At 38.2% G+C, this 11,682-nt stretch overlaps 1 protein-coding gene across 5 annotated transcripts in view; it reads left to right on the forward strand.

Annotated features, from left to right (window-relative positions):
- Positions 1 to 11,682, forward strand: part of Hgf (hepatocyte growth factor) — a 72,124-nt gene that overhangs the window by 21,994 nt on the left and 38,448 nt on the right. For all 5 annotated transcript variants that reach the window (XM_028776046.1, XM_028776045.1, XM_028776044.1 and 2 more), the window contains 2 exons: positions 1,063 to 1,183; positions 2,570 to 2,688. In XM_028776046.1, the coding sequence (XP_028631879.1) occupies positions 1,063 to 1,183; positions 2,570 to 2,688 (240 nt within the window). The remainder of the gene's footprint in view (positions 1 to 1,062; positions 1,184 to 2,569; positions 2,689 to 11,682) is intronic.

Genomic DNA, 11,682 nt, shown 5'->3' on the forward strand with positions numbered 1-11,682 from the left:
GACAGTGAATAGTTAACATGCTGTGACATTATAAAAGTAAACATTTCAAAAGAAAACATCATTCTCATGTCACATACAAAAACATTCCCATTATTTATTAGGCAAGGATCCAGTGGATAAATTAATTATAACATTAATATCTTTCCTCACTTCAGAGAAAGTTAGATGATCAGTGCTCACAAGATACAAATGATGTGTGTGGGGAAGTTGGCCGGATTCGTAGGCGAGCCAAGCAGTGATTTATTCCGCAGGATGCTTGCTGTGCTACAAATCAACCTTCTGTTTGAGAAATCTCATTTGCAGCTAGTTGATGTGACTCTGTTCTCAGTGTGACTTGAGACCAGCCAGAGGTGAACAATTAATTAACCCACAGAATCATCAGTATGATCCTGCATAATTAGATCAGCTTATACATTTTTAAGAGAGTGGGTGCGCGGAGTTCAGTAGCAGGTCATCTTCTGTCCTAAGGTAGGTAAGAATGTTAGCTTGCCCACCTACTCAGCATGACCATTTACTAACAGAACGGAGATGTAATCATGTATATATGTAGAAGCTTGTGCTATTTAAGTTGTAGCAGACCAATTGTTCTGTCTCTTAAGTATATCAATTCTTAACGGACTGTAGTGCTATAATATACACTCAGTTGAAGTCATAAGTTCTTGTATGTGTTCAGTTGGCAAGTTGATAGAAAAGTATTATTCTGTTCATAAAATAGACAATGAGTTCTTGCACAGTAGTTCACTAGAAAACATTCTGTTATTGTCTATCTTATATGTCCAATTATAATATATTTTTAAATAGTTATCCAAAATTAGGCAGCATTCTGTCCTTATGCTAAGTCTGTATGGCAGTAATGTAAGCATATTTAAATTACATGATAGATTTCATAGGTATTACTTTATGCTGCTATTTATGGGCATAAGATCCCAGTTTAAAATTAGAATGGTATGTACAGCTGTATGATTTTTAAAATAATGAATTAATTTATTGTTCTTTAAACAGAGCAGTGGTCTTGATTTTACTACCAGAAATAATTAACATAACATACTTTAATTTTATTAGTTGAATGCATGACCTGCAATGGTGAAAGCTACAGAGGTCCCATGGATCACACTGAATCAGGCAAGATTTGTCAACGCTGGGATCAGCAGACACCACACCGGCACAAGTTCTTGCCGGAAAGGTACCATCTCCCCAGACCTTTTTCCCGTAGATCTCCTCCTTTACAAACGGTTGTTTCTTCTGTGACTATCCACCATGGAAAATCTCCTTCTGTGCTTTCCTTATGGGATACAGACAGATAATGTGGAATTAGCCTTAATATTCTGGCTTCTGCCATGGCTGCTAGAGGCTTTGGGTTTGCAGACAATAGTCTTGGAGGGGGGGTGATAGGATTTATGAGCAGACATTTGAGAATGGTAGCTTCACTTTTAATTGAGTTGCTGAAGTCAGGGAGATTTTGAACAAAACTGCCAGTGAGGTGAAGACCAGAAGCAGTAGCAGAAGACTCCTCTTGTTTCCCATAGCAACAAACAGACAAAGCAAAAACAAAACAAACAAAACAAATAAAAAAACAGTCCAATGTGGCTAATAAAGTAATGGCTATAATGATAAGCCCAGCCTTTCAGCCAATAGTATATTGCTAAATATAACCAACTTTCATCTAGCACCTTCTAGATACTAAGGTCCCATGTCTAGTACCTTAATCTAGTCACGTCCATGAACAGAAAGATGATACAAAACAATCTACTAGCTGCTTTAACTTCATGTATTTTAAAATTGCTAACAGAAACATTTATTTCATATGAAAAATTTAAATTAGAGAAAAACAAAATGGAATTAATTTTATAATAAAGAATTAAGATGCAAATAATTAGTCTATTTGCATTGTCCTTTGGAAGTTGGTGTAAATTGTCTTTATAATTTTTCTCTGTTTTTGTTTGCTTGTTTCTTTTTTATTTGAAAACAGAATTTAAACTCTTTTTTCAAGAATGCACATCATTTCTTTTAAGTAAGAACAGAAAGGATATGGTAGCAATTAAATTCCAATCACCAGTTCAGGACGCTGCTAATTTAATGGGAGGTGAGATGTGGAGAAAGTGGTGTGATGGAGTTTGTCTCTGCTCTGGTGGAGGTGAGGGCATGACCTAGCAAGGCTTCATTTCCAATACTGAGCTGTCATTAGTAGCAGAGCCACTCAGTTTGAAGTTTAATCCTGCCCTAGAAAAGAACCTGCTCCTTTAATGAGCATTCTACACAAGGTCATGTTTATGGAATTTGTTCTTAATTGGACTCTGTGAAAAAAAGATGCAGTTGGAGATCCTAACTGGTAAACAGGTCCAACATGGACCTAACTTAGTAACAAAGAGGACACTACTGTATCATCTATGGAATGTGTAAGTTAAGTTGGACAGTTAGGAACTGGCAGGCCCTATAAAGGTAAAGGATGGAAACCTGTTCTTTTCCTATCTCTAGCATCCAAGCTAAGTGGAAAACTGTTCTGTGACTTGAGGGTCGTGTGGTGTTTCCAGGCAGATTTACGTGACACTTTTCTTGGTGTGGTTTGCAGATATCCCGACAAGGGCTTTGATGATAATTATTGCCGCAATCCTGATGGCAAGCCGAGGCCATGGTGCTACACTCTTGACCCTGACACCCCTTGGGAGTATTGTGCAATTAAAATGTGCGGTAAGTTAGAGTCAAATTTATTGCTTCCTTTTCCTCTAACAGGCTGGATCTAAGCAGTCTTTACTAGGGAGATAGGTTAACAACTATTTTATTTGATATCTTAGTATGCACAAGTTTTAATACTTTAAGACAGCATTGTGTCATCTTATCCATTTTTTACAGTTTTCATATAGCAGTTGTTCTGAAAGGGATACATGCACAAGTGTACACACATAAGCACATTTGTATGTGTACAACGGTAATATGCTTGCAGTTTGATGGCACCAAGAAATTAAAAAACAAAAGTTCAAAGAGAGAGAGAAAATGATTAGGGAATATATACCCCAGTACAAAGTTCTTATGTCTGCAACCACTTCAGAGTTTACCTCCTTTTTCCTGGCTCTTTTCTCTCTCCATTTTCTCTGGCTTGGAGCTTAAGCTGTCATCTGATAGCAAACCTCTTTTGGACAAAGGCAGACTGTGATGGGGAAAACTATGCCTCATTGAAGCTTCTCAGAGGTGTCCTTAACCTCTAGAGGGTGGTGTCTTCCCTCTAGCTAGCATTGAACATGGCCTAAATTTTGTTTCAACTTGCTATATTTCTAAGCTCTGCTTCTGGATGCTGGACCTTAGCTAAATGCTTATGATATAAGCTAAGTTAGTATCTTATCTTCTTACTTGTGATATCCCTTTAAATCTGTGCATGTGGTCCTCACTTTTATTTCTAATCCAGGATTTTTCTCTTCTTTGAAGTTTTACTATGTAATAATAACTATATGAAGACATGCTTTTGCATTTTCAACTTTATTTTATTTTTATTTTTTAATTTTTTATTGGATGTTTTATTTACATTTCATATGTTGTCCCCTTACCCCATCCCCCACCCACCCAGGAACCCACTATCCCCTCACCCCTCCTCCTTCTCTGCAGATGTAACCCCTACCTACCCCCCCACACACTCCCACCTCCCCACTCCCTGGAGCTTCCAGCCTTCATGAGATCAAGGATCTCTTCTTCCACCTATGCCCAGCAGGGCCCTCCACTCTTATGTATACAGCTGAAGCCATGGATCCCTCCCTAAGTGTCCACAGGCTGGTGGTTTAGACCCTGGGAGCCCTGGTTGGTTGGTATTGTTGCTCTCCTCATAGGGTCACAAAACCTTTCAGCTCCAGTGGTTTTCACTCTAACTCCTCCATTGGGAACCCCATGATCAGTACAATGGCTAGTTGTGAGCATCTGCCTCTGAATATGTCAGACTCTTGCAGACCTCTGAGGAGACATCTATATCAGGCTCTTGGCAGCATTCACTTCCTGACTTCCACATCAGTATCTACCTTTGGTGACTGCAAATGGGATGGATACCCAGGTGGAATGGTCTCCAGACGGCTCCTACTTCAGTTTCTGTCCCTCACTTTGACTCCATATTTTTTCCCTTGAGTATTTTGTTGCTCCTTCTAAGAAGGACCGAATCACCACTTGGTCTCCCTTCTTCATGAGCTTCATGTGGCCTGTGAGTTGCATCTTAGGCATTTCAAGGTTCTGGGCTAATATCCAATAATCAGTGAGTGATTACCATGTGTGTTCTTTTGTGATTGGCTTACCTCACTCAGGATGATAATTTCTAGTTCCATCTTTACTTAGGAAACTTTCGAATTCATTGTTTTTAATAGCTGAGTAATACTCCATTGTGTAAATATACCACATTTTTTTATTCCATTCCTCAGTTGAAGGACATCTGGGTTCTTTCCAGCTCCTGGCTATTATAAATAAGGCTGTTATGAACATAGTTGAACATACGTCCTTGTTATATGTTCGAGCATCTTCTGGGTATATGCCTAGGAGTGGTATAGCTGGATCCTCAGGTAATGCTATGTCCAATTTTCTGAGGAACCGCCACACTGATTTCCAAAGTGGTTGCACCATCTTGCAGTCCCACCAACAATGGAGGAATGTTCCTCTTTCTCCACACCCTTGCCAGCATCTACTATCACCTGAGTTCTTAATCTTAGCCATTCTGACTGGTGTGAGATGGGATCTCAGGGTTTTTTTGATTTGCATTTCCCTGAGGACTAAGGATACTGAACATTTCTTTAGGTGCTTCTCGGCCATTCAAGTTTCCTCAGTTGAAAATTCCTTGTTAAGCTCTATACCCCATTTTTTAATAGGGTTATTTGGTTGTCTGGAGTCTAATTTCTTGAGCTCCTTGTATATATTGGATATTAGCCCTCTATCAGATGTAGGATTGGTAAAGATCTTTTCCCAATCTGTTGGTTGTCGTTTTGTCCTATTGACAGTGTCCTTTGCCTTACAGAAACTTTGCAATTTTATGAAGTCCCATTTATCAATTCTTGATCTTAGAGTATATGCCATTGATGTTCTGTTCAGCAACTTTTCCCCTGTGCCAAAGTATTCGAGGCTCTTCCCCACCTTCTCTTCTATTAGTTTCAGTGTATCTGGTTTTATGTGGAGGTCCTTTATCCACTTAGATTTGAGCTTTAAGGAGATAAGAATGGATCAATTTTCATTCTTCTACATGTTGTCCTCCAGTTGAACAAGCACCATTTGTTGAAGCATTTTCAACTTTAAATCAGTAGAATTGAATACATTCATGAAGATACATAGTGTTGTAAATTGGCTTGGCAGTTTCAAGTTATGTATTGGTATATAGATATATAAGGAAATGATTTATAGAAAATCATGTCCTTGCACTTGGCATAACACAAAATTACGAGGTTCATGGGTAGATATTTGGATGTTTCCCTATACCAGCTTGATGAGGAAAGTCTTCTGAATAAGGCTTACAGCATTACTCAGAGTGCTGAACTGTCAGTAATTTTTAGGCCCACTAAATATAGCCTTTAGGCAAGTCAGAAAGGCACTGAGAGAGGACACGGCATATGTGAAGTGATCACAGAATCTGGAAGCCTCTCAGCTGATACACAGTGTTCCAGGGAGATTGAATCATCTATTTTGTCCTTTAAAAATCTAAGATGGCTCTTATGACAATATTGCTCTGTCGAGACTGGATTAGTTCCACCCATTGACTTATTTAATCATTCTCAACATTCCTCATTTTAGATACAATGCACCAATTGTTTCTCTTTTATTGTTTGTAATATAGGCATTATTAAAACCTTTTCCTAGACCAAGGACTAGAATAAACATCTGTGGATACACAGAGAATCAACCCATGAATGCATACTCACACTGCACACTGCATAAATAGACTTTCACATGTATACTCACACACACACACACACACACACACACACACAGACACACACACACACATTCACCTTATGACTGGTAAACCTGAGTGCTGCTCTCTGTGAATCTAATTCAAATCATAAGTGTGTTTTAAAAGGAGATTGGAATAAGAAATAAAGAATGTTACTGCCATTATTTTCCTTTCGTACTTTTTGAAACACAGGCACTTATCTAATACAACCTGAATTTTAATATAACATGTTGCCTTGAAGTTTACAAACAGTGGAGACACTGATAAAAATATATTTGAACATATATTAAACATATTATGACATTTATCAACATGGATTATTAATAATTGTTTTTCTCTAGGCATCATATAGGCACACAATATATACATGTGCACTCATGTGCGTATACCATAATCACAGGAAAATTAACAATTCAATTTCAATATAAAGTTATTTCAGAGCAATATTATGAGGTGAGAAATAAAAGACACTCCCACAAAAAGTACATGAATTACAGGACATGAAGAAATAAAGTATAAATGAATAGAACAGGCAGTGAAATGACAAAGTGGGAAAGAATAGGAACAGGATTCAGGAGGTATAATGTAGATACGTCACTTTGTGAGGAGCTGGAAATGGCAAGAAGATACATCATATTTTCCCCAGGGTGTTGCGTAGATGCTCATGTGAAAGCTACTCACCTAAGGTGAAGGCTGGGGAGTGCCTACATCAGAGGGAAGGAAACTAAATCCACTCTTCTATATGGTATTGGAGAATGCCATTAGTGACTTTGGATGCGAGGCAGTCTCAGCCAGTTGAGAGAGAACATAAGACTCTGGGCCCCTTTTGGGGGGGGTTGGATTTGCTGAGCAACTGCTATGTGTCACATACTTCATTGTTGCAAAGGATAAAAATGAGCCTGCACTAGACAAAGTTCTATGAACGCACTGAATGAAGTCTCAGTGTTTCGTATGAGCTACCAATGCATAGCGGACACTGTATTGATAGAGAAATGTGACTTTCAGGGTCACGATTTGAATGATATTTCTTTTCCTGATGAATAAACTTTAAATTAGTTCCTGTCACTTCTTTTAAGCATTGTCTTAAAGTCAATGTGTCCTGGAAGTGAAGAATGGACGTTGCTCACTGTAAACAGTGCCTCGGTACTCTACAGAAGGCTTCTTCACCTTCTTCCACAACATATTATCCACAAAGAGATATTTCCATAAACACCAGAAGCACACAAACATTTCAGCTGTATAGGTTTTGAGAGTCACAAGCACATGAAAATTTAAGATATTGCAAACAGATAAGATTGCAAATCCTGGACAGTGCCTGGATGGACTATGAGGTTATGCTTTTCTCTGGGGCAAGTTTATATTTTAAATAAGTTTGGTTCATATATTAGTCAGAAATAGTATTAGTCAAGATTAGTTGCACCAGCTGCATTAGTCTGTTGGTGCTTGTGAAACACCCTTATGACTAGCATCCCTTAAAAAGCTTCACTGATTGTTTAAGTCAGTTTACAAACTTCTTGGAACGAAAGCTGCTTCTGCTCTGTCATTGGTATTCTCTGATGATTATGTGAGCCAGTGCTTTCTGTATTAGAAATTAAAAGCATGTGAATTCATTAGAAATAGTGAAATCATTGGATAATAATACAATTAGTTTTAGTAAGAAAAACTGTAATTTTCAGATATAGAGAAATATGAGGTATTGTTGTCTTTGTAAATGAAAAATTCTTTGTGTTTTGATGTTTGTTTTGTTCTAATCAAATTTCTTAGTGTCACCTTAAAAGAAGACAGCCATGCATGTTTGCTTGTGCCTTCAGTTGTTTGGGCACAAACGATCTTAGAGAACTATTGGGAAGAGAGTTTTGATCTGTAGGCACCGGAGGTTCTCAGGAATGTCAGGTATAACTGAAAGCATTCTTTCCTTGTGTTAGATCACTGAGTGTTGATTTGTTTTCTTAGAGTGCATGGATTAGAATAGATCCCTGTCACCGTTGATCTCAATCTCTCAGCACAGATAACTTACCTATGTGGTAACTTCTACTCTTCAGAACTTTCTCTGAGTTTCTTTATTAATCTTGCAGTAGGGCCTGTTCCATGAGTTAAATACCTATTTGTTTGCTTGCTACAATTATTTATCTAGTTCAGAATCTAAAATCCGAGAATAATCCCATCCCTGGAACTCTCCTCCACATTTTCTGTTTGATGCCTTACCTAGAGCTCTCTATCTGGTCAACTGTGAATTTCTATGTTGGCCGTTTTGTTTCATCACTCTCCTCTTTATGCCATAAAGTATGGTTGCTCACCATCAGTATTTGGATGAATGGTTTTCTGAGTGGAGTTATCACTCTGTTCACTGCTGTCCACTCCCATTTTCTTCTCACTACAAAACCAATGATGCTTTCAAAATTATGGTGACATTATTTCTACTCTGTAAGCTGAACTGTAAACATACACATACACACAGAGAGAAGTGAATGGAGAGGTGATGGGAGAAGAAAGAGGAAGGGAGGAAAGAAGGGGGGAAGAAGTCATAATTGAAGTAAGTTGAAGATTTTCTTTGACATTAAATAAAGGCAAAATCATGCTTCTTTAATTCTTCTTCCACATTTTTCATCAAATTATTTTATTTATTTACATTACAAATGTTGCTCCCCTTCCTGGTCACCCCTCCCAGAGTTCTTCACCCTATCTTTCCTACCCTTTGTCTCTGAGGATGTACTGTCACTCTAATCCCACACCCCAACTCCAGCATTGTCTTCCCTAGGGCATCAAGTCTCTACAGGATTAGGCACATCCTCTCCTACTGAGAACAGACAAGGCAGTCTTTTGCTATATATGTACTGAGGGCCACAGACCAGCCCATGTATGCTCTTTGGCTGGTGGGTTCATCTCTGGGAGCATTGAAATGTCTGAGTTAGTTAACACTGTTGTTCTTCCTATGTGGATGTCATCCCCTTTACCTCTTTCAATCCTTCCCCTAACTCTTCCATAGGGGTTTCTGACCTCAGTCTAATGGTAGGTTGTAATTATCATCTGCATCTGTTTCTGTCAGCTGCTGGTAGAGGCTTTCATAGGACAGCCATGCTAGGCTCCTGTCTGCAAGCACAACATGGCATTAGTAATAGTGTCAGGGTTTGGTGCCTGCACATGGGATGAATCCCAAGTTGAGCTGGTCACTGGATGGCCTGTTCGTCAGTCTCTCCTCCATTTTTGTCCTTGCATTAGTTTTAGATGGGAACAATTCTGGTTCAAAAATTTTGAAGGTAGGTGAGTGTCCCCATCCTGTTTGCTGAAGACACTGTTTATCTACTGGAGGTGGTCTCCTCAGGTTCTATCTCCCTACCATTGAGCATTTTGTCTAAGATCACCAACACTGAGACTTGGGAGCCTCTCATGTCCCAGGTCTGACTTTCTAGAGGTTCTCCTGTCCCACCTCAATTACTGTGATTTCCATTCATTCTCCTAGCCCTCTGGGCTTCTTAAAGACCCCTATACCTTATCCTGCACCCTTTCTCCTCCCCTCTTCCACCCAGGTCCCTCCCTCTCTTTGGCTTCCATGACTATTTTCTTCCACCTTCTAAGTGGGAAGTATCCTCACTTGGGCCTTCCTTCTTGTTAAACTTCTTACTGTCAGTCTGTGAGTTGTATCATGGGTGTTCTATATCTTTGGCTAATATCCACTTACCAGTAAGTACATACCCAGCATGTTATTCTGAGTCTGTGTTACCTTGCTTAGGATAATATTTTGTAGTTCCATCCATTTGACTGCAAAATTCATGATATCCTCTTCTTAATAGCTGAAAAGCATTCTGTTGAATAAATCTACCACATTTTCTGTATTCATTCTTCAGTTGAGGGATATCTGGGTTGTTTCGAGCTTCTGACTATTATGAACAAGGCTATTATGAACATAGTGGAGTACATGTCCTTGTGATATGGTGGAGCATCTTTTGGGTATATGCCCAGGAGTGATATAGCTGGTCTTAAGGTAGAACTATTTCCAAATTTCTGAGGAACCACTAGATTGATTTCCAGAGTGGTTGTACCAGTTGGCCATCTCACCAGCAATGGAGGAGTGTTCCTCTTTCACCACATCCTTGCAAGAATGTGCTGTTGCCTGAGTTTTTCATCTTAGCATTTTGATTGGTATGCGGCACTAAAAGTGTAGTTTTGATTTGCATTTCCCTGATAACTAAGGATTTTGAACATTTTCTTTAAGTGTTTCTCTATCATTCCTCTGTTGAGAATACTCTGTTTAGCTCTGTATCCCATTTTTTAGTTTGGTTATTTGTTTTTTGGAGTCTAACTTCTTGAGTTCTTTATATATTTTAGATATAAGCCCCTTATCAGATGTGAGGTTAGTGAAGACTTTTTTCCTAATCTGTAGATGGCCAATTTGTCCTATTGACTATCTTCTTTGCTTTACAGAAACTTTGCAGTTTCATGAGGTCTTATTTATTAATTCTTGATCTTAGAGCTTGAGCCATTGGTGTTCTCTTTAGGAAATTTACCCCAACCCTTGTGCCAATGAGTTTGAGACTCTTTCCCACTTTCTCTTTTATTAGACTCAGTGTATCTGGTTTTATGTTGATCCACTTGGACTTGAGTTTTGTACAAGGTGATAAATATGGAACAATTTGTATTCTTCTACATGAAGACCAGCAGTTAGACCAGCACCATTTGTTGAAGATGCTTTCTTTTTCCACTCTATGGCTTTCTTTTGTTTTTGTTTTTGTTTTTTGTTTTTTTTTTGTCAAAGATCAAGTATTTATAGGTATGTAGGTTTATTTCTGGGTCTTCAGTTCTATTCCATTTATCTAACTATCTGTCTTTGTACCAATACCATCCAATTTTTATCTCTTTTGCTCTGTAGTACAGTTTGAGTTCAGGGATTGTGCTTCCCCCAAAAGTTCTTTTATTTTTGAGAAATTTTTCCCTATCCTGTTTTTTTTTCCATATGAAGTTGAAAATTACTCTTTTCATGTCTGTGAAGAATTGTGTTGGAATTTTGATGGGAATTGCATTCAATATGTAGATTGCTTTTGGTAAGATGGCTATATTTACTATGTTAATCTTATTGATCCATGAGCAATGGAGATCTTTTCATCTTCTGAGGTGTTCTTCATATTCTTTCTTTAGGGACTTGAAGTTCTTGTCGTACAAATCTTTCACTTGCTTGGTTAGAGTTAAACAAAAATATTTTATGTTATTCATGGGTATTGTGAAGGATGCTGTTTCCCTAATTTCTGTCTCAGTCAGCTCATCATAAAGGAGGGCTACTGATTTGTTTGAGTTAATTTTATATCCATTCATATTTCTGGAGTTGTTTATCAGCTATGGGATTTCTCTGGTAGAATTTTGAGTTTCCCGTATGTATACTATTATATCATCCACAAATAGTGATACCTTGACTTCTTCATTTCTAACTTGTATCCCTTTGACCGACTTTTGTTGTCTAATTGGTCTGGATAAAACTTGAGTACCATATTTAATAGATAGGGAGAGAGTGGACAGCCTTCCCTTGTTCCTGATTTTAGTGAGATGGCTTCAATTTATTTCCATTGAATTTGTGGTTGGGTGTTGGTTTGCTATATAGTGCCATAGATTCAAAATCTTTTCAAGACTTTTAACATGAAGGGGTGTTGTATTCTGTCAAAGGCATTTTGGCATCTAATGAGATAATCATGTGATTTTGTGTTTGAGTTTGTTTTGTTGATCACATTGATAGATTTTCATATATTGAAGCATCCTTGGGTTGAAGCCTACTTGATCATGGTGAATGA

Source organism: Grammomys surdaster, unplaced genomic scaffold (assembly GCF_004785775.1).
Source record: "Grammomys surdaster isolate TR1022 unplaced genomic scaffold, NIH_TR_1.0 264, whole genome shotgun sequence".
Classification (NCBI taxonomy): domain Eukaryota; kingdom Metazoa; phylum Chordata; class Mammalia; order Rodentia; family Muridae; genus Grammomys; species Grammomys surdaster.